The sequence below is a fragment of the Schistocerca nitens genome, chromosome 8 (genome assembly GCF_023898315.1).
Source record: "Schistocerca nitens isolate TAMUIC-IGC-003100 chromosome 8, iqSchNite1.1, whole genome shotgun sequence".
NCBI classification, from domain to species: domain Eukaryota; kingdom Metazoa; phylum Arthropoda; class Insecta; order Orthoptera; family Acrididae; genus Schistocerca; species Schistocerca nitens.
In genome coordinates this window covers 212334173-212358407 of record NC_064621.1, presented here as the reverse complement: position 1 = coordinate 212358407, position 24235 = coordinate 212334173, and the positions used below count along the sequence as shown (strand labels likewise).

Genomic DNA, 24235 nt, shown 5'->3' with positions numbered 1-24235 from the left:
TCCAGTCCATGCCAAATTGTGTTGTGGCACTTTTGCGTGCTCATGGAGGCCCTACACGATATTAGGCAGGTGTATCAGTTTCTTTGGCTCTTCAGCGTATATCCCCTGTTAATCTTATCTGGTATGCCCCACACATGTGATCAGTATTCTAGAAACAGTTGCGTGAGTGATTTGTAAGCAATATCCTTTGTAGATTGATCGCAGTTCCCAAGTAATCTGCCAATAAACCAAAGTCTACTACCTGCTGTATCCAAGACTGATCCTATGTGATCATTCCATTTCATATCCGTATGTAGTGTTACACCTAGGTATATTTATGAGTTGGCCAATTCCAACAATGACTCATTGATATTGTAGTCATAGGATTCTATGTTTTTTCCTTTTGCAAAGTGCAAATTTTTACTTTTCTGAACATTTAAACCAAGTTGCCGATCTCTGCTCCACTCTGAAATCTTATCAAGATCTGACTGACTATTAATGCAACTTCTTCATTATAGATTACTGCAGCATCTGCAAAAACCCTGATTTTATTATTAATATTGTCTGCAACGTCATTAATATACAACATGAACAGCAAAGGTCCTAACACACTTCTCTGGGACCCACCCTAAGTTATTTCCACATGTGGTGATGACTCTCCACTCAAGATACAATACTGTGTCCTCCCCACCAAAAAGTCATCAATCCAGTCTAAAATTTCAGTTGATATGTCATATGATCATACTTTTGACAATAAGCGTAGGTGCGGGACTGACTCAAATGCTTTTCAGAAATTGAGAAACACTGCATCTACGTGACTGCCTTGATCCAAAGCTTTCAGTGTGCCATATGAGAAAAGTGCGAGTTGGGTTTCACATGATTGATGTTTTCAGAATCCTTGCTGGTTGGCATGGAGAAGGTCATTCTGTTCAAGGTTCCTCCGTTAGATTTGAACTCGGAATATGTTCTAAAGTTCTACAACAAATCAGTGTCAAGGATATTGTACGGTAGTTTTGTGGATCACTTCTACTACCCTTCTTGTAGATGGGTGTGATCTGTGCTTTCTTCCATCTACTGGACATGGTTTTTTGTTCGAGGGACCTATGATAGATTATAGTTAGAAAAGGGATTAACTCAGCCACAAATTCAATATAGAATCTGTTACGGATTCCTTTAGGTCCCGGTGCTTTGTTAAGTTTTAACCATTTCAGGTGTTTCTCAACACCACTGATACTGATATTGACTTCACTGATCTTTTCAGTGTACAAGGATTAAACTGTGGCAATTCTCCCGGGTTTTCCTTTGTAAAGAAACATTTGAAAACAGAGTTAAGCATTTCAGCTTTTGCTTTGCTACCTTCAATTTCAGTTTTTGTCTCACACTGGAAACCAGAAACTAACTTCGGTGCTGCTACAGCTTTTACATATGACCAGAATTTCTTTGGATTTTGTGAAAGATCATTTGACAATATTCTGCTAAGGTAGTCACTGAAGGCTTCATGCGATGCCCTCTTGACAACCAAATCTGTTTCATTCAGCATCTCTCTATCTGTAGCCCTGTGCTTTGTTTTCACCTATTATGTAGTAATCTCTATTTCTTTAGAAGTTTCTTTACATTGAATTTATATCACGGAGGAACCCCCCACTATGAACTGTTCTATTAGGTACGTATCTAAACTTGAGCCATAGGTCCTATACATGCTCATGGCCTATGCCGAACATTTCAATATACAAATGCATAGTTCGGCGGTGATATGTACTGATAAAATTTTCTCGGGCTTCCAACCTCCACTGGTTTAAAATTCATGAGTTTTCGGCCAAGTTCTCCTCAGCCATTGTCAGGTGGTGACTGTCGAATGATTGCTGCTTTCATCCTTATATAGCTGTTTTCATTGCGTGCTTGCCATGCCCGCTTCAACTGCCCAATGGCTACCGTCTTTATTGAGGGTGTTGTCAGAAATTTTTAACTTGATCACTTGTTTTATAACACTGTCCCAAAAACTAGTACTCTGTACAATAACAGATGTCATAGCAAATGCAGTTCAGTGTCTGTTTTCTAAAGCATGTTCCACCACCGCTGATTTCTCAGGATACCGTAGGCTTAAACATCTCTCGTGTTCCACACGACGCTGTTCAATAGTACGTACAGTCTATCCAATATATAACTGTCCACACCTACATTATATACTCCTGGCAGTCTGAGTCCAAAATTGTCTTTCACAGGCCTCATTAGCTGTCAAATTTTAGCTGGTGCCCCAAAAACCGTATCGATTTTATGCTTCTTTAGAAGCTAGCTAATCTTTCCTGTTATAGAGCCAAAGAACAGCAAGAACACAAGCTTCTTCATGCCATCCTCGGATGTTTTCTGCTTATGTTTCTTTGACAAAATGGCTTATGGAATCTGGCAGTTGTTGTAGCCGTAAGTGACTCTGTTCCTTTGGAAGGCTTTCAGCATCTGAAACGGCTTCCGCTCAGTGCACCGATGTCCTCAGAACAGAACTTTTCTTTGGAGAGTGGTGATTGCTGGTAGCATGCAGCTTTTCCTCGATCTTTATCTAGTGTTTATGTCTGCTTACTTACAACCACTAAGACTTTGAGATTAAGTTCTTTTCCCTGTGATATTTTGGTCATCTGTGTTTTAGTTTCACATGGTAATTAATTACATATAACTGCTAGTCACTTATGAAATATTTGCTTATTTTATAAGTGACTGATCCCAGTTATCAGTATTTATATTCAGTTAATATGCAGTCATGGTGTTCTACAATATCCGTAAGGGGTAAGCTTAATGTAAAGTTTTTCTTGTCTTATGTACTGTGAACTATTAATTTTGAGATGTACTAAAATATTGTCACGGTTTTGCATATCATTATCATTGCTTGTTACTCATCACTTAGCATAACATTTTCAGTGTGGCTGTCAGATGAGAATAAAATCCATGCCAACGTATGTATTTATAATTTAGGCTCTAAAATTTGTTACAGGTGGTTCATGGTAATGGAAATAATGTTCCTATGGCTGCTAGTTTCATCCCAACACCCTACCAGGAGCAGCTGGTGGCGCAGCTTCTGCAGTCTCACTTTGCCTCTGATCTGTGCTTAGTGGGACCCCGAGGCTGTGGGAAGACAGCTACTGTGTCCAGGTTGGCTGGTTTACTGCGATACCATGTAGAGCCCATTGCTCTGTATCAGGTAATAGTTGTAATGAATGTATGTATGTATGTGAAAAGACACATTCTTTGCAGAGAATGTATCCTGTAGGAACACAGAAAATTTTATGCCTATACAGGGTTTATATAAATTAGGGAACATTAAGACTGCAGTAACTACCACAAAACATAAAGAAGTTGACAAAACAGCTAAATATGTTGTTATCACAGTAGTGCTGCACAAAAATACTACATGCATTTTAGGGCAGTGCTATCCAATTACCACATGTGCTCTGCCAACAATAATGTTTCTGAGAGCTGGACAGCAGTTAGTGCTGTGTAGGTGAAGGAAGGTAGCGGGATAAGCAGCTTGGCTGAACTGTGTCAAGGCACTCTTTATCTGACTGGCTGCAATGGAGAGCCATCTGCAGATTGGCGGCTGACAAGAGATAATGTACAGAGATAATGAAGTTAGTTTGTGTGACAACTTCAGATATTCTTAGACAGTGACCACAATTTCGAAACCCTGGTTCAGCATTGATTTGTATCAGCCAGTATCTGTAAGTTCTAATGGAGTTGCTGCCACCAATAAGTACTTCAGAGTAATAATACAATTAAATTCAAATTGTCTCTCTTAACACACACATTCGTTAGATAATTTAGACTTAACATTGACTTAGTTCCTCCAACGCTAAACTGCATATCGGGTAACAAATTTCCTTGTGCGAACTTAATCAGCTGCAGGTTTTCAGCTTCTTTCCAGTTTATGTCCATGTGTTGAAGATTCTTTATAAAACTTTGTTGCCAGGTGTTACGAAGTCTTCCTCTACTTCTGTATCCAGCCACAGCTTCCCCAACAGTGCTGGTTTTGGGAAGTCTTCCATCTTTCGTGTGTAGAACATGCCCTGAAGGCTTCAGTTTTCTTTCACCAACAGTTTTGTGCAGACTGTTTTAGTATTTAATAACTTGAAACACAGAAACTGATCTTCCAAATTTTTCTCAAGCATTGATAGTGAAAAATGTTGAGCTTCAGTACTAAAAATGAAAATGAGCATACGGCATTGTGGGCTGGGAGTGTGTTGATTTTACTGAAATTTTCCAGTTCTCACATGAATATATGGTCACTGGTAAGATTCAACATTTGGAAAATCCAGGATGGACTGTAACAGTACTATGAAAAGTATAGTTTCTACTAACCATATAACAGAGATGCTGAGTCACAGTCAGTCACAACAAAAAGACTGTCAGAAAATGAGCTTTCGGCCAACAGGGCCTTTGTTAGATTAGATTAGATTAGATTAATTATTCATTCCATAGACCCATAAAAGAGGGAATCCTCCTGGGTGTGGAACATGTCAATGAATTGTGCAGAGTGGTCAGTGGTTCCTAAATCTACACAGAAGTTATAAACATCTTCAAACACATAATTTGTTACAATTTTATTATCAATACAGGTCGCTGACTGCATTTATTCTAGTGGATTTCAGGACGTTTGCTTTGAACTCAACCTTTTTTTTTAAGTCAATGAATTTGGATGCATCATTGCTTTCAACTATAATATTAATACAGGGTATACATAAAGTCGGGGAACACCTTCAATCATCCACCGCACAAGAACCAAACATTGTACGGACGTCACCCATATAACACTTTGAAGAGAAACTCTGAAAGTTTCTTTTACAAACATTTGATATGCGAACCATGAGTGACCCGGCAGACGTCAATACTGTAATCGAATTCTTGCCATACCCGTCCCAGCATGGCATCACTGAAAGTGGCAGTCACTTCCTGTAGTCTCTCTCGGAGCCCTGCTACATCACGTGGTAGAGACGGTACATATACCAGATCTGTAATGTGTCCCCACAGAAAAAAGTCACACAGAGTGAGATCTGGTGATCGGGGAGGCCATTTCATGAAACAGCTGTCCCCTTCTGTAGCACAGTCGCTCCATCGATGCGGCAACTAAGATAGAACATACACACACCCTCATGCAAACACAACTCCCACACATGTGACTGCAGTCTGCGGTCGTGTGTGAGAGTTGCATTTGCGTGAGTATGTGTGTATGTATATTCTATCTCTGACGAAGACCTTCTTGGCCAAAAGCTCATTTTCTGACAGTCTTTTCGTTGTGCCTATCTGCGACTCAGCATCTCTGCTAAATGGTCATTGGTAAAATGATAGAGGAATACAGCCGAAACTTTCTGGACATACTTTTGCCATATGGATCACATGTACTGGAAGAGTGCAGAAGCATTCCCAGTTCTGTTGCTGATGCCTATGTATGTGTTCCCATTATTACAATTAGGCTGACCAGATTTGGAAGTTGGTCAACATCTTGTACTTTCTTTTGCACTATAATTTCAGTAAACACATTTTTACTGTTTATGTACATTTCATGCCTTATCACTGTTTTTTACTAAAGTCCACCTCATGTTGGAAGGCGGCCCAGTTTTCAGCCGTTCTGCGCATCTCCCTCCACTAGCCACTGGCAGCCAATAATATTCAGTCTCTTTTCGAGCAGCTACAAGTGAGTCACAGGTAGACAGAGAGAATCTCGCTAGCCGTTCTGCGCATCCCCCTCCCCTAGCCACTGGCAGCCAATAATATTCAGTCTCTTTCCAAGCTGCTGCAAGCAAGTTACAGCTAGACAGAGAGAATCTCGCTGCTACATGCTTCACTGTTGCTGTACTTCGTGACAACCAAATTATTCATTCAGCTATCAGTTTATTTATTTATTTATTTTTTTTATTTGTGTAGCAGTATAGTTGCGAATCTGTATCTGTAAATGTTTAAGTGCAATTAAAAAAAAAAAAAAAGAAGCGAGGTGACGGCAATAAATCTGAAATATTTCACAAGCAGGCGAGAGGGATTATTTACCGCATTTATAATTTTTTTGAACGTGAATTTGAAAGCAGGTCTCCTACTGTTGACATTTGAAGACAAGCACAGTCTCTTAGAACCATGTGGTATCAACAAGAGAACTGTAAAGAGAATTTAGGAAATTTCTGGAAAATGAGTGATGGTACTGGCAGTTTTAGAGTTTTCATAGGAATAGGTTCTTGGATAATTATTCTGCATGCTGACTCTTCTTCTGGTTTTGTTTCTGAGAGTAAACTTGTGTTTATGTGTAAGAAAAACAGTAGTGACTACCATTCGGAAATGAACGCTGTCAGTTTTGTGATGTGATTCACAATTCTTGTCATACCTTGCTTCGAAGTCGGTCATTGATAGAGAAAACACCAAGTATAAACACCAGAAAAGTGGATATTTTTCCCTGGCTTAAAAATAAAAATATTAAGCACAGTGTAAACCAGACTCGTGCTGATCTCCTGCAGGTCGTTAATTTATACAAGTCACATGACAGAACGTACAAACTTGACTTCCTTGCACGTGAATGGGGTCACACAGTTTTGCGTTTGCCCACGTGTCACTGTCAGTTTAGCCCTGTTGAATTAATTTGTGCAAAGGATAAGGCTATGTCGGAGGGGGGGGGGGGGGGACATCAGGATGACATTCACAGTAGGCAACATCCCATGTAGTGTGGGCAGAGTCTGTGCGGCATGCTGAAAAGCTTAAGAAAGAATAATTTGATGATGGATACAAGCCTTGGACCTATCATCGTAAATTTACCATCATATTATTCGGAAACATATTCAAATAGAAGTGATGGTGGTATTGTGATGTAAACTTTGGAACAAATTGATAATATTTCTTAGTTTTAAAGACTCGTGGTTTAAAAAATGTGTTTGTCAACATATCAGTTGCATACGTAATAATGAGAACTTCTTAGCCTTTTGGTTAGGACTTTTATCCTTTGAATTATGCAGATTGTAATGTTCAACATATTGCCCAAGGAGAAGTTAAGTGTCTCCCGCCAAGTTGTATGCTCTAATAACATGCTAGAAAGCAGCTGGATAAATTCGTCAAAAGTCCGACATTTCCACGTGTAAACCCCCGTCATTTTCAAGCCACGAACTGGATAAGGCGCTAAAATGACAGTAACTGTTACTTTTTGAGATATCTTTGGTCTTCAATGTTACCAGTGATCATTCCCTGGAGTTATTCACAGATCATGGTTAATTGTTTGCTTGTTCAATGGATTATAAATGTGGTCTCTCACTGTAATGTCGAACAAGTTAGTTTACACTCATAATGACTGTTAACAGCGAAAACTACAACTTACTGACCATCTTTATGATAGTCTTTCCATTAGTCTTTTTTACCTCTAATTCTTTTTTATGCACAGTGATCATGCTTGAATACAGTCAGACACACAAATACAGATACCTTATACACATTTTTAAAAATTCTATTGAGTAGAAGCAGTTGTCAAGCAAATATCATGATTTCAGTTTGTGCTCGAAGTTAATTTTGTTGTGTATTAAATTTTTGCTTGTAATAGAATTCAAATCACAATAAATGATAATTATTGCAAGCAGTTAGACAATTGTCATTTTTGAGAAATGTACTTCACGTCTTCACAAATGTGTGTCAGCTGTTCTCGCCTCCTGACTTCATGCGGAGTAAATCTGTGGAGCAATGGACACAGTGTCATCAAGACTTGAATTAATATTTCTCTCATGATGACTTGTCAAAATTGGTTTTAATATTTACTATTCCTCTGATAGATTTGAATGTATAATACTATGTACCATAGGCAAATGAGCCTGGCTTGTCCGCAGCAATGCAGTTCGGCAACGTGGTCTTTGTTTGCCCGCTCTCTGCTGCCGCGCATGCCCATTTCTCATCACTTCACTGCTCTGCCTGTATGTGCGGAAGCGCTGTTTTACATGACGTGAGCTATAGCCCTACATAACTAGCCATTCCATCTAACATGGTTGACATTAGTTGTAAACCTTGTAGTGTTTCTGCCAGAAGAAAAACCAGATCTGTAAGCACAGAGTGCTCATTCTATCATGCTCATTCTATCATATCTCTATGTTGGAGTTGTACATAGTTTTTCTCATTATGAAATCTATGAGTAATATGAAAAAGAATGATCACAAAAATGGATCCTTGTCTGATACCTGTCAGAATGCTAAAGAAGAACGTTTTCCTACATTCTGTTCTTATGCAGCAACTCAAGTCTAGATGGAAGTTTCTGAAAATATCAAAGAGATGTGACTGTAGGAGTATCAGTATGACTTAGACAAAATTTGTAATTGCAGCTAGCTCTAAATGTAGAAAAATGTAAGTTAATGCCGATGGGTAGGAAATGTAATGTTTGAATACAGGATTAGTAGTGTACTGCTTGACACTGTCTTGTTGATTAAATATTTAGGTGTAATGTTGCAAATGATATGAAATGGAATGAGCAAGCAAGGATTGTAGTAGGGAAGGCAAATGGTTGACTTCAGTTTATTGGGAGAATTTTAGGAAAGTATGATTCATCCATAAAGGAGATTGCATATAGGGCACTAGTGTGACCCATTCTTGAGTACTTCTGAAGTGTTTGGGATCCACACCAGATCAAATTGAAGGAAGACATTGAAGCAATAGGTTTCAGCAACATCAAGGTATTATGTAGATGCTTTGGGAACTTAATTCGGAAGCCCTGGAGGGAAGATGACATTCTTTCCAAGGAACACTATGGAGAAAATGTAGAGAATGGACATTTGAAGCTGTCTGGAGAACAATTATACTCCCCCAATGTACATTTAGTAAGGACCACAAAGATAAGATGAGAGAATCTGGGGCACATATGGAGGCACATAGATAATAGTTTTTCCCTTGGTTTGTTTGTGAGTGGAACAGGGGAGAAAATGACTGCGGTATAACCCTGCTTTTACGTTCCCAGAATTAATGTTTTCCCACCATTTACAACATTTTTATCATTCCTGTCAAATTTCCTTTGGCCATAATGGTAATTTGTACCCGATTTTGTGTCAACATATTTATAATTTTCCCGCAATTTACGCAAATGTTTGTGGAGAAAAAATGACACTGGCCATCCAGTAATGTTTACAAATATTATGTGGTTAAGTTTCTTGACACCAGGGCACTCTACTCAGCGGATTTGAACCAGTAAACATGTAAAAGCTGGAACAATTTGTGCCGTATCTCCCACTGCTGCCAAGCTTTACTTGGCGTGGTGGCTGATGGGAGTAACTATGTTTGTTTGAATGAAGATATTATGACCAATCACAACCATTTCCAAACTGTCTCTACTGCTCAAACACAGTTTTGTGATCATTTTGATCATCATGACACCTTTGTCGAACTATATTTAGCATGTTTCGGTGTTTGGCCACTTGGTGTGCTAGTTGACACCATCATTCACTTTGTGTTGCCCAAATGTTTTTAGTCTCGACACAGTGCTGGTTATGAATTTTTTCATGCTGAGAAAAATGTGTTTCAAGAATTTATTCTTGTTGTTAAGTGCAGTATTTACATATGTGTTTTTTGTGATGCACAAACAAACAATGTGAGTGATATTTTGCTTGTGTGTGGTTTTCTACATAACTGAGGAGGCACAGTACGTGATAACCTCAAAAACACGACTACAGTTAAAGAGATACAGAAAAACACATATTTGCACTTGACAATGAGAAAAAATTCTTGAAATGTGTCATGCTAAGCATGAAAAAATACATAACTAGTGCAGTGTTTCATTCTTTAAATGATGAATGACAGCTGCAGGCTTTCAGAAACATTGATTATGATGTATGAAATTGAATCAAACATTCCTACTTCCCAGACAGTTATCAGTTCCAGTTAGATCAGCAGTTTTTATTAGATAATAAACCTTTATTAGATAATTAACAAGTCCCTGACAAGTCTTTTGACGCATGTTATGTTCGTATATCATACCTAAAGTGCAAAAATGCAAGGAGGTTACTTACACGTAACTTTTACAACTTAAAACATTATTTCCCACATTTTACATTTTCCCGCATTTTACACTTTTTTTTAAGTCCCTTGAAAAGTGTAAAAGTGGGGTTTCACTGCAGTAGTAGTACAGGGTACTACTCCACAACACACCATGTGGTAGACTGTGGAACACGCATGTAAATGTAAATGTAGGTGGTCAGGAAGGAACTCCATGTAGGCTTACAACATTCCACAAATATTCTCAGTGTATATTGTCAATTACTTTTTTAAAATCAGTAAAGCTTAGGTGCCGTGGGCAGTTGAGTTCTGTGCCTTGTTCTATTATCAAACAGTGGAAAGTCCAGGATGGAATAACAATAATACTATGAAAAAGATAGGTTGCTAGGCACCTCTGTGTGGTGAGTAGCAGTCTATTCTTTCCATTGTCATTGTTCTGATATGTTTCAGAGAGCAAATATTTGTTCAGGGCAGGAACTCCCACTTCGAAAGCTTGTCTGTTCTTCTAGTAGTAAACAATCTGCTGTTTCTTGTATCCTTTTTTAGAAGAATGAGGCAAAAGACATTGCTTTGCAGCGAAAGAAACATAATATATCTCCAATTTGTATATTCTATTAGATTCACTTTCTTCAGTTCTCTTCCCACACCGCTCAGACACTTACGAAGCTCCTCTTCATGTCTAAATAAAAACAATTCTTAATCAATTATGGGACAGAATTATTGACCAGTACTTGCCTTCTGGAAACGAAATGTTATTACTGTTGATACACACGTAAAAGTACATAACCTATCCTAACTTTCAGAACTAATGGCTACTGATGTAGTGAGACCACTACATGTGGGTCTGTCTCATCCTTTTCTTTTAACCTTACACAACCTGTCCCTCTCCTCCCCAAGAAAGGAACTAAAAATTCTGAAAACTGGGATTGCGTTGTCACTTTTACTTTTATTGTGTGTACATTAACAGAACTAAATATTTCAGCTCTTGAACGTAAGTGCTGATCAGTAATTTTATCTCATAATGTGCTAGTTTTTTTTCTGTTTAGTATTCCTTTGATGCAGTTGAATCTTACTTCCAGTTTGGTGATGAATTTGTAAGTACAAGTTTATCAGATAATTTTAGGTCAGTAGCTCATATTTCTGAAATTTTATCATAAGCATGTTCTATGTTTTTATTGTGAAAATGTATTTATGGTTTCACTTTTAAGATAACTGTAGTAGCATCTCCTTTGGAAGGCAATTGTGCATGTATACTATAAATTCTGATGTGTAACTAAATAAAAGTGATTATTTTGACAAGTTCCATATTTGGTAAATCATTGCGTGGAACCAAATAACTCATATTAAATAATAAAATAAAATAAAGGGGCTTATGGGATGTAAATGTTCACATCCATGTTCACTTCCCCCTGCCTCATAAGTAAAACTTGGGAGAACTTCTATACTTACACAAATTATAAACTCACATAGCTATTTCTGTAGTTTTGGTCTTCATAAGTAAAATTCATTCTTGTGTGTATTTCAAAACTTTGAAGTCATGGATGCAAAAATCTGCACTCCTTCTTTAATCGTTGTATAAACATTATGCTAATGCAGAACTTATACTAATAATTTTAACAAATAAAACTTGTCAGATTATTTCCCTTCCGACTTTCTATGGCTACATACCATGTGTAGATCATTAGGTCATACTAGGAAAACAACATGCTTGTGCTGTTGAAGGGAGTCTCTTTTGCGTGGATGGACCCATATCTGAACAATAGAAAATGGAGGGGTCCAGTTAACAAATGTCACAGGAAGAAAACCAAATTTGGATTGGGGAGTCTTTAAATATTATGTGTAGCAAGATTAGGTACTTGACCTGCTCCTATTCTTGGCCTATATAAATAATTTACCAGTGACATTGAAGGATTCTTCTCCTGAAGCCAGGAGAATAATGGGAGAGGCTTACAAATGGCTCACAGCAAGCATAATCTTGTAGTACTGGTTTTATGCAAGTCCAAATAAACAAAAACCATAGGTAGAGGTTAACGGACACACTGGATGGGACAGCATGGGTGAGGATCCTGGGCATCCATATGAAAAATAAACTGTGGTAGCACTAGCATGTGGGTAAGTAAACCAGAGAGATCAGTTTTACCTGCTTTACACTTAAAAATCACTCTCATTGTGTTGACATGCAGACAGGATTGTTAACATAAGTGGCATACTTCCACTTGGTATTGTCCTATGACGCATCCTTCTGGGGCAGTGCAGTTTCAGTCAAAAAAGCATTTATTTCACAGAATCATATACTAAGATTATTATGTGAAGTTGATACCAAACATCCGTCAGAACACTGTTTAGGGCCATATGCTCCCTAACAGCATTTGTGGTTAATAATAAAAAAGTGAATTTAGGCTGAATTGTGAGATTCACAACCACAATACTAGAGGTAAAAATAATTTCTGTACCTATCATGCATCTTTGTCTAGGGAATTTTATATTATGGTTCAAAAGTTTTTAACAGGATGTTGGTCGACATCACAGAGGGAACAGTGAAGATACAACTATTCAAAAACAAGGAAAGAATTCCTTACATCTACATCTACATCTACATCTATACTCCGCGAGCCACCTTACGGTGTGTGGCGGAGGGTACTTATTGTACCACTATCTGATCCCCCCTTCCCTGTTCCATTCACGAATTGTGCGTGGGAAGAACGACTGCTTGTAAGTCTCCGTGTTTGCTCTAATTTCTCGGATCTTTTCGTTGTGATCATTACGCGAGATATATGTGGGCGGTAGTAATATGTTGCCCATCTCTTCCCGGAATGTGCTCTCTCGTAATTTCGATAATAAACCTCTCCGTATTGCGTAACGCCTTTCTTGAAGTGTCCGCCACTGGAGCTTGTTCAGCATCTCCGTAACGCTCTCGCGCTGACTAAATGTCCCCATGACGAATCGCGCTGCTTTTCGCTGGATCATGTCTATCTCTTCTATTAATCCAACCTGGTAAGGGTCCCATACTGATGAGCAATACTCAAGAATCGGACGAACAAGCGTTTTGTAAGCTACTTCTTTCGTCGATGAGTCACATTTTCTTAGAATTCTTCCTATGAATCTCAACCTGGCGCCTGCTTTTCCCACTATTTGTTTTATGTGATCATTCCGCTTCAGATCGCTCCGGATAGTAACTCCTAAGTATTTTACGGTCGTTACCGCTTCCAATGATTTACCACCTATGGCATAATCGTACTGGAATGGATTTCTGCCCCTATGTATGCGCATTATATTACATTTATCTACGTTTAGGGAAAGCTGCCAGCTGTCGCACCATTCATTAATCCTCTGCAGGTCTTCCTGGAGTACGTACGAGTCTTCTGATGTTGCTACTTTCTTGTAGACAACCGTGTCATCTGCAAATAGCCTCACGGAGCTACCGATGTTGTCAACTAAGTCATTTATGTATATTGTAAACAATAAAGGTCCTATCACGCTTCCTTGCGGTACTCCCGAAATTACCTCTACATCTGCAGATTTTGAACCGTTAAGAATGACATGTTGTGTTCTTTCTTCTAGGAAATCCTGAATCCAATCACAAACCTGGTCCGATATTCCGTAAGCTCGTATTTTTTTCACTAAACGTAAGTGCGGAACCGTATCAAATGCCTTCCTGAAGTCCAGGAATACGGCATCAATCTGCTCGCCAGTGTCTACGGCACTGTGAATTTCTTGGACAAATAGGGCGAGCTGAGTTTCACATGATCTCTGTTTGCGGAATCCATGTTGGTTATGATGAAGGAGATTTGTATTATCTAAGAACGTCATAATACGAGAACATAAAACATGTTCCATTATTCTACAACAGATTGACGTAAGCGAAATAGGCCTATAATTATTCGCATCTGATTTATGACCCTTCTTGAAAATGGGAACGACCTGCGCTTTCTTCCAGTCGCTAGGTACTTTACGTTCTTCCAGAGATCTACGATAAATTGCTGATAGAAAGGGGGCAAGTTCTTTAGCATAATCACTGTAGAATCTTTCAGGTATCTCGTCTGGTCCGGATGCTTTTCCGCTACTAAGTGATAGCAGTTGTTTTTCAATTCCGATATCGTTTATTTCAATATTTTCCATTTTGGCGTCCGTGCGATGGCTGAAGTCAGGGACCGTGTTACGATTTTTCGCAGTGAAACAGTTTCGGAACACTGAATTCAGTATTTCTGCCTTTCTTCGGTCGTCCTCTGTTTCGGTGCCATCGTGGTCAACGAGTGACTGAATAGGGGATTTAGATCCGCTTACCGATTTTACATATGACCAAAACTTTTTAGGGTTCTTGTTTAGATTGTTTGCCAATGTTTTATGTTCGAATTCGTTGAATGCTTCTCTCATTGCTCTCTTTACGCTCTTTTTCGCTTCGTTCAGCTTTTCCTTATCAGCTATGATTCGACTACTCTTAAACCTATGATGAAGCTTTCTTTGTTTCCGTAGTACCTTTCGTACATGATTGTTATACCACGGTGGATCTTTCCCCTCGCTTTGGACCTTAGTCGGTACAAACTTATCTAAGGCGTACTGGACGATGTTTCTGAATTTTTTCCATTTTTGTTCCACATCCTCTTCCTCAGAAATGAACGTTTGATGGTGGTCACTCAGATATTCTGCGATTTGTGCCCTATCACTCTTGTTAAGCAAATATATTTTCCTTCCTTTCTTGGCATTTCTTATTACACTTGTAGTCATTGATGCAACCACTGACTTATGATCACTGATACCCTCTTCTACATTCACGGAGTCGAAAAGTTCCGGTCTATTTGTTGCTATGAGGTCTAAAACGTTAGCTTCACGAGTTGGTTCTCTAACTATCTGCTCGAAGTAATTCTCGGACAAGGCAGTCAGGATAATGTCACAAGAGTCTCTGTCCCTGGCTCCAGTTCTGATTGTGTGACTATCCCATTCTATACCTGGTAGATTGAAGTCTCCCCCTATTACAATAGTATGATCACGAAACTTCTTCACGACGTTCTGCAGGTTCTCTCTGAGGCGCTCAACTACTACGGTTGCTGATGCAGGTGGTCTATAGAAGCATCCGACTATCATATCTGACCCACCTTTGATACTTAACTTAACCCAGATTATTTCACATTCGCATTCGCTAATAACTTCACTGGATATTATTGAATTCTTTACTGCTATAAATACTCCTCCACCATTGGCGTTTATCCTATCCTTGCGGTATATATTCCATTCTGTGTCTAGGATTTCGTTACTGTTCACTTCCGGTTTTAACCAACTTTCCGTTCCTAATACTATATGCGCACTATTTCCTTCAATAAGCGATACTAATTCAGGAACCTTGCCCTGGATACTCCTGCAGTTTACCAATATTACGTTAACTTTTCCTGTTTTTGGTCTCTGAGGACGGACGTTCTTTATCAACGATGCTGATGTTCTCTCTGGTAAGCCGTCAGGTATTTTATCGTTTCGCCCAAGGGGGGGTCCCTCTAACCTAAAAAACCCCCGTGTGCACGCCACACGTACTCTGCTACCCTAGTAGCTGCTTCCGGTGTGTAGTGCACGCCTGACCTGTCTAGGGGGGCCCTACAGTTCTCCACCCAATAACGGAGGTCGATGAATTTGCAACCATTATAGTCGCAGAGTCGTCTGAGCCTCTGGTTTAGACCCTCCACACGGCTCCAAACCAGAGGACCGCGATCGACTCTGGGCACTATGCTGCAGATATTAAGCTCAGCTTGCACTCCGCGTGCGATGCTGGTTGTCTTCACCAAATCAGCCATCCGCCGGAAGGAACCAAGGATGGCCTCAGAACCCAAGCGGCAGGCGTCATTCGTTCCGACATGTGCTACTATCTGCAGCCGGTCACACCCAGTGCGTTCAATAGCTGCCGGAAGGGCCTCCTCCACATTACGGACGAGACCCCCCGGCAAGCACACCGAGTGCACACTGGCATTCTTCCCCGACCTACCCGCTATTTTCCTGAGGGGCTCCATAACCCGCCTAACGTTGGAGCTCCCTATAACTAATAGGCCCGTCCTCTGTGACTGTCGGGACCTTGCCGGAGAATCGGCCACTGGCCCAACAGGCGAGGCATCCTGTGGTGGCTCAGAAACGATGTCATCACCACTAGGAAGCACCCCGTACCTGTTGGAAAGGGGTAAGGCAGCTGCCACGCGGCCAGGTCCCACCTTCGCCTTTCGGCCAGGCACGCGCGAGCCCACCACTGTCCGCCATTCACCCTGGAGTGATGGCTGACCGGTAAGATGCTCACTGCCGGAAGACGCAGCGACATCAGGGGTTCCATGTGATTCCAAGGCCACCGAAGTAGGCATAGGTCTCACCACCCCAACGCCACTACGAGCCGACGCCTGCGCCTCGAGCTCGATGAGCCTAACAGACAAAGCCTCCACCTGCCCCCGAAGAGTGGCCAATTCTCCTTGCGTCCGCTCACAACAACCACAGTCCCTACACATGACTATGTTTACCCTACTCTATACGGTGACAAATTCCCAAGATAATCTTCTGATGAGCTACTCTGATAATCAAGAAACACTCACTGAAATACGAGACGCGAAAACTACGCTAGGTTTTCCCAGAAAAACTATTTAAAAGCTAAGCGCAGCAAATAAGTACAAAATAAATTTCTCTCCTAACGATCAAGAACTGTTAGTTTCTATGCAGAGCAGATAAACACAAATAGAATCCCTTCCTTAGTGGAAGGTCGTAAACAAAATGCAAAATAAACGCTTTATACAAACAGTACTCGCTGCTGCTGGTGCTCTCGCTCTGGCTGTCACAAGACAACTGCTGCTCCTTGTATCATCTTCTACTGCTTCTTTTTCTGTGTTATGCAAGTTCAACATTTCTGGCAAGTTTCTGGCCACTCCTTTTATAATTGAGTGAAATATTTGGACTCTAGGATCTAAATTCCAGATAACGCTAATGTTCTGTTAAACACTTTTTCAGATTGCAAGTAAATTGTGGCATTCACTGTTGTAGTCACTTTTTATTTTATTTACACAGATAATCAGTTTGGTCTTTACAGCCATCATCATAGTATTTACAAGAGGTAAATAAAACTCAAGATATCTCAGAATTTATTTATCATTTGTTTTTGTTTTCTTCTTGTAGATTTGATGAAAATTGTAAATTGGTTATCTATACAAATGAAGTAAAATGCAACCAAGACAGAATGCTATGATTTATTTAGATGTAGATGTCAGTGGTCTCATCCAAACTAAAAAGTGACTTCATTTCATTCTGAATATTTTATGATCATTCAAAACAGATTTCATGATAGGTAGCCCAGTCAACAAAGACCGAAAAAGGGGAAAAATTTGTGTAGTTGCAGATTTTTGTACAGCGGCAGGAGGCAGTGCCATGGACAACATATTAAGTCTTGATGAGTGGGGCATGAGCGTGTGGGTGGGGGAGTGTTTTATATATTGAAAATCACTGCTTCTAACAAAAGTGTTTCCCAGGACAATATTAAACTACATTAAATATCCTACAAAAGTTCCTACTAATGTTGCATATTATTAAAAATGACATTTTAATGGCATAAAATTCATGTTTATTGTTAAATGAAGATGGTTAAGAGTAAACATTAAATGTATATACTACATCCAAGCATATTAGAACCATTTCAAGGAATAAATTGTATTCTGCAGGTGTGACAGGCTGGGGAGGAGATGGGGTGTGTGTGGAGAATAGGCACATGAGGGACTCAGGTCACTGGACTGTGGTCGTACATTTCCATCATTCGCAGGTCTTGAAACTGAATGGCAAGCATGCAAGACACCACTCTCTCTACCCTACTACATCACAATAAGGAATTACAGGGTGTTTTGCAAAGCTATAATGAAGCTTCCGCAGCTCACATTATGAATCAATTGTGATCCAGTGTGCAGACGTGTCTGGGGATGTTTATTTTTTTTACATAGTGTGTTAACACTCTATGATAGACATATATGCAGTACAAATAATCCTACCACAGTAAACATTTATGGACAGAATCCACATAAATCTCTACAAAATGTTCTACACTGCTAGAGATGAAATTGATTCTTAGTTGTTTTGTAAAGCAGCTGTTCCATTCTTCTGGGAATGGCAACTTCCCCCTCCATGAGCACTGCTTGCTTTGAGTTTATAGGTAAACTATACTCCTGCAGCATTTCCTTTCTGGTTCTCTTATGTGAGTAGACAAAATAACTTCACTGAGCTTGTGTGTATATAGTGGAGTTATTTTCAGTTTACTGGCTGAGCATTTATTGTCAATTTTTGAGTGAGCTTCTATGTAAAATACGTTCCAATAAACAGTGATGAAAGAAGTGCAAAAACTAGCTCCCAGAGCACCGTTTGTGTCTACTCTTCGATAGGAATGATCACAGCCAGAAGCCTCAGTGAGGTGCAAATGTGTGAAGCAAGCAGGCGACCATACCACAGAGATGCCCTTATGCTTCCTTCAGCCAACTGAGCAACTTTGAAAGGGCTCAAATTGTGGCCTTCCTAGTGGTGCGATGATCCTTTTGGAGAAGTGCCACTCAAGTTGGATGTGCTGCGTCAGTTGTGGAACAATGCTAGTATGATTCGTCACATGAACGTTCTCATACCAGTAGGTGAGGTTCTGGACGTCCAAGCAGCACAGACGCCCATCAGGATCGTCATATTGTAAGGGCTGCAGTGGCAGATCATACAGAGCTTGTGAGCCCAGACGTGTCTACACGAACTGTTGTAAGCCATTTATTAGCAATGGGACTATAGGCACACACATCCCTAGCCCATCTTCCACTCACGCCACAGCATCAATGTGCACAGCTCGACTGGTGCCATAAGAAGATCATTTAGATGATGGAATGATGGACCATGATCTTCAATGATAAAAGCAGATTCTGGCTGCACATAAGTGATGTTCATTTGCATATGCAATGTAGACCTGATGAGCACTATCTTGTAGTGTGCGTTTGTTGAAGACACAGTGGCCCCACCCCAGATCTTATGGACTTGGTGCGATAAGCTACAACTATTGTTCAACTTTGTTATTTCTGGAGGGGATGCTAACCAGCACTGGTATGTGCAGGATGTTGTTAGACGTGTTCTTTTGCTGTTATTTCAACAGGAAGGTGATGTCTTGTTCCAACAGGATATGCTCACTCACACACTGCTCGGGAAAATCAACATCCTCTGCATGGCATACAGCAACTTTCTGGTCAGCACGGTCTCCAGACTTGACTACAATTGAGAATGTGTGGGATGTGATGGGACAAGAAGTGACTTGTGCGACTCATCAACCAGCAACCTTAACAAAACTACATGAACAGGTCGAGCAAGCATGGCATAATATATCCCAAGACAGATTTACCATCTGTATGATAGACTGCATGTCAGGTCTACCTGCATTGCCACCCATGGAGGCTACACCACCTATTAATATGGATGTTTCAGCATAGATTGATACCTGTTATCTCAGAACCACTTGCACTATTAGTCTGTAAATGTAATCATTTCAGTTACTCCACATGTACTGTTGCACAAGAAATCTTGAGTGGATCCGAATCCTCTAAAAGAGTGTACAAATTTTTTTCCAGAAGTATATTTCACATATAAACTCAATTAACATCTGCAAATAAGTACATATTTAATAAACTGAAAATAACTCTTCTTTATAAACATGAGCACTGTGAAGATATTTTGTCTACTAACCTAGGAGAACTGGACACAAAATGCTGTGGAGGTATAGTTTGTCTGTAAACTGAAAAGTGAGCAGCACTCATGCTGCAGTAAGTTGCTCTTCCTGAAAGAACGATACCTTTGCCTTATACTGTAATTAAGAATCAATGTCCCCTCTCACTGTTCTGAACAGGGTGCAGACCATTTATATAGATTCTGTCCATATGTGTTTCTGGTAACTTGCATCTGTATACCATGTCATGTTAACACACTTTATGGATAGTGAACATCCCCAGGCAAGTCTGCACATTGCACTGCTAGTGATTCAAAAGGCAAGTGGCAGAAGGTTGTGAAACACTCTGTAGTTGCTTCATGTGATGTTGTTTGCAGATCTATGAAGGAGGCAAGTGCATGGTCACAATCCAGCGACCTGCAGTCCCTCATGCATCTATTCCCCCCCTCCCCCCTCCCTCCCTGCTCCTCGTGATCGTCACACCCCCAGAACACAATTTATCTGTTAAAAGGGTTCTGCTGCACTTAGATGTGGTACATACATTTAATATTTGTTATTAACCAATGTTATTTTACAATAAACATGAGATTTGTAACATTAAAATGCTGCTTTTAATAATTTGCAATTTTTCCAATCCCTGCAATGTGGTAGAACCTTCTTTGCAAGAAATTTTGTCCTGGGAAATCTTTTTACTAGAAGTTGTGGCTCTTAAAAGGAAAAGGTTATCTTTAAATGCTCCCTCACCCCCATGTTCACACCCCACTGGTCAAGATGTTTTAGTATGCCACTCATGGCACTGCCTCCTACCACTGTGCAAAGATTTATGGCTAAACAAATTTTTTCCCTTAATTTTCCTATGTTGACTGGACTAAGCACTCATTCAGATTTTCTGCTTTTGTGGATAATCCCCTTCATTATTGGGCTGTTTGAGAATGCCTCCACACTTAACTCAAACTTTGTTCCTGATGTTTCCAAATAAAACAATTTTATTTCCAGTCAGTTATTACTAGTTTATTTTCGAATCACGTTCAGATAGCTGGTCTCATTGTGGACCTTTAAAAGTTGATTAATAGCAGCACGTTCAGATGTGGGAAGTTACTGAAGATGCCACCTCCAGGCAGATCAAGAATCACAATAGGACTGGTTATCCAAAGAAGACATAAATGTCAAACCTTGTGATAACTATTGAAGTTGTTCTCAGTTATGGCTCAGGATAAAACTGTTGTATAATAAGTAACAATTATTGATTCTCAGCCATCATATGGATAATTTAAACATATTATGTTTGTATTGTCATTTGTCTGAAGCTCCCACCTTATCTTAAGTAGCTGCTTTGTTCAGTCTGAGATTTTCTATTATTTTTCTTGCTTTGTAAGTGCAACATCTCTAGCTGTTTGCCTTTGTATGTTTGTTAAATTATTCCTTGTTTCACCTAAGCCTATATAATCTTCATGTTCTTAGTCTGAACTTGTTACTTAATTTAACCTTGTATAGATCCTTATTCTTAAATAAATTATCATAATTTACACTTATGACTTCCTTCCCCCTAAGTTTATTTCTGCCTTCCCCCCAAGTTTATTTCTTTTTGAGTTTTTATCCTTTTTTACTCTCTTTCCTTAGAGGTCATGATCACGTTTTATATAGTTTCGTAATGTAGTAAGACTATTTGCATTATCTAAGCTGAACATTATATAAAAAGTTGACGTTTTTACATTACAGGACATGACCTCACGTGATCTCATTCAACAAAGGACAACACTTCCTAATGGTGACACAGTGTGGCAGAATTCCCCTTTGGTAACAGCAGCCTTGGAAGGGAAGTTGGCCATTCTAGATGGAATTCACAGGATTCATCCCAGTACCCTGGCTATTGTTCACAGGTAAGAAGAGTTAGTCAGAACTCTATTATTGAGCACAGGTTGGTGTGTAGGAAGAAATACAAAAAGGAAATAGATTTTTATATAACAATTCTGGGTATTATTGTTGACTGTGGGGACAGGAGGTATAGAGGCAAAACAACTAGACAGCATATGAAGATGTGAGTTTTGGAATAAGGTGACAATTGTAATGCTAAGGTTGGAATGAGAGACAGAGACAAAGAGGGATAGAAATAAAGAGAGAGGGAGAGAGAAGTAAGATGAATTGTTTTTGGTTTTCAAGATGGACACCAATCTGATGACCTTTGTTGTGGAGGGGATGTATCCGACTGCCAACTGTACACCTGGACTAATCATAAATTATGTTCAGCTTTTTTTCCCACCTGTGTTCAAAGTATGTGTGTGTGTGTGTGTGTGTGTGTGTGTGTGATATTTGAACATAGGTGGGGAAAAAAGCTATATATATGTATGCATTGAAACATGTAAATGGAGAAATGGAGAAGCAACTTATGACTATATTTTTCAGCCTGCTCTGAGATGTGGTAGTTTTGCAATTAAGAATTGGTCCTGTTGATAAGTTCTGTATTCATACTGTAATTCATGACAACAAATGGCTTTTGTATGACACCATTCTTTGAAGTTATTCCTCAAATGCGTCATTATGGAATGTGCTGCCCATTATGACATCTTCCTTGTCCTTCTATTACACTGTCAACTGCTTGTTTCTGTATGCCATTGTATTGTATTAACGTCATCAGTATTCTTACTTGTTAGTTTATCAACTAAATCTGCACTTGTGTATGTGTTATCAATGGAAATACTGTAACATTTTCCAAGCAAATTATGAGCAAGCTCCAAACCATTTGAGAAACTATTTTCTCGTCAGTATAAAGACTGCCATAATTTATGTCCTCTCAAGTATTAACAATAAGAACTGAAAATCTGCTACGTTTTGGAGGCATAAAGTGCTCCAACCAAAATGTCCTTTCCAGAGCAGTCGATGTTTGTCGGTAGTAATGTACTGTGTGACGTATGTCTTTATGTGCACCTCAGATGTTCTATAATCAGCTCTAATTGGATTAGTTTTGTGCTCACAGTACCATGGGATGTTTTATGATACAAAGTGGAGCATTTCAACAAAAGATGAAACCTCTTTTCATTCACTAGTTTACAAAGAATGATGTATGCATTCCATGAAAAGTACTGTTTGTGTCTGCCTTGTGCAGAATTCCCTGAAGAATAAATAGTCCAGTCACTGTCTTCGCTTCATCATCTGTGTGTCTTGCCAGCAGTGGACCATTTGCCTTGCTGTTGAATTTGGAGTAGGAGCTATAATTTATTGGGTCAGCTGTCTGTTGCTGAAAGAATCCTATTACAAAAGACTGAAAACAGCTCATCAGGTCATTCTGTATCAGGTGCACCTTTATGCCATTCTTATCAGTTAGTTGGCTGGTGAGCTGAACTAGCATGCATGAAAGCATATTGTAACATCTGTTGTAGTGCTGTTTTGTCATCATATTATTCAGTACCCTTATCACTTTCATTTTCCTCACCATCTGTCTCTTGCCATCTCTCATGGCTTTCAACAAAGACAGCATCACTTGCTAAAAGCACCCATTCTATTTCTGAATTTGACACTGACTTCTTTCTGCCATAGTATATTATCCACTAGCTACTCATAGCAAGAAGAAAACAGTGAAAAAATCATATTTTTTGGCTGTCACTAGACATTTAAATTGGAGTTCAGTCTAGTTGAGTGGGTGTTTTGACTGATGAGAGAGTCTTCATAGATCATGAATATGACATTTTGTAATTATATGGAATGTTTCAGTTTAACATAAGTTTTTTTTACAGTTACTACTTCATATCTAAAAGTTCATCTGTTGAGTAAAATGAGTTGTCATTCAGAAATTCTTTTAATTTGTTTTTAAATGTTGGTTGGCTATCTGTCAGACTATTAATGCTATTTGGCGAATGACCAAAGATTTTTGTAGCAGCATAATTCATCCCTTTCTGTGCCAAAGTTGGTGAAGATAATCCTTTCTTCTAGTGTTGTAGCTGTGCAAGTCACTATTATTTTTGAATTGAGGTGGATTATTAATAACAAATTTCACATGTGAATACCGTATTTACTCGAATGTAAGCCGCACTTTTTTCCCGGTTTTTGTAATCCAAAAACTCGCCTGCAGCTTAAAATCGAGTGCAAAGTAAGCGGAGGTTCTGAAAAATGTTGGTAGGTGCTGCCACAACTAACTTCTGCCGTCAAATTTAGTAGTGCTACACAGGCATGCTTTGCAGGCACAAAGATAAATACTGGCGACAAAACCTCTGCGGCACTAAAAAACGAAACTACTAGAGTGAGACAACAGCAAACGCGAAATAATATACATATAATGTCATGTTCATATTCGTATTATTCTTATGCCTAATAGTGATACAGTCAGAAAAGAAGCACGGCAATTGACAAGATTTTTAAATCTAAGATGACTAATTTCTGTGCAGAATGTAATGTACTACAGAGGTGTCTGCAAACATTTTCAAATGGAGAAAATTTTTCGCTAAACTCTCGTTCAGAACATCTTCTATCATACGCAGTCTATTATCTGGTTCTTGTTGATCATTATCAAAGAAAGCAGCAGTGTAAGTAACAACAATTAGCAATCTCTTGGCATTGTTTTGCTAATGAGATGATTCCTCTCTCTATTTTTTAATTGTAAGT

At 39.3% G+C, this 24235-nt stretch overlaps 1 protein-coding gene across 1 annotated transcript in view; it reads left to right on the top strand.

The window, feature by feature from the left end:
• The window catches only part of LOC126198488 (von Willebrand factor A domain-containing protein 8), a 275162-nt gene that overhangs the window by 57401 nt on the left and 193526 nt on the right, over positions 1 to 24235 (top strand). Inside the window, exons 9-10 of the mRNA XM_049934860.1 lie at positions 2963 to 3169; positions 21359 to 21519. Coding sequence (XP_049790817.1) covers positions 2963 to 3169; positions 21359 to 21519 — 368 coding nt within the window. The remainder of the gene's footprint in view (positions 1 to 2962; positions 3170 to 21358; positions 21520 to 24235) is intronic.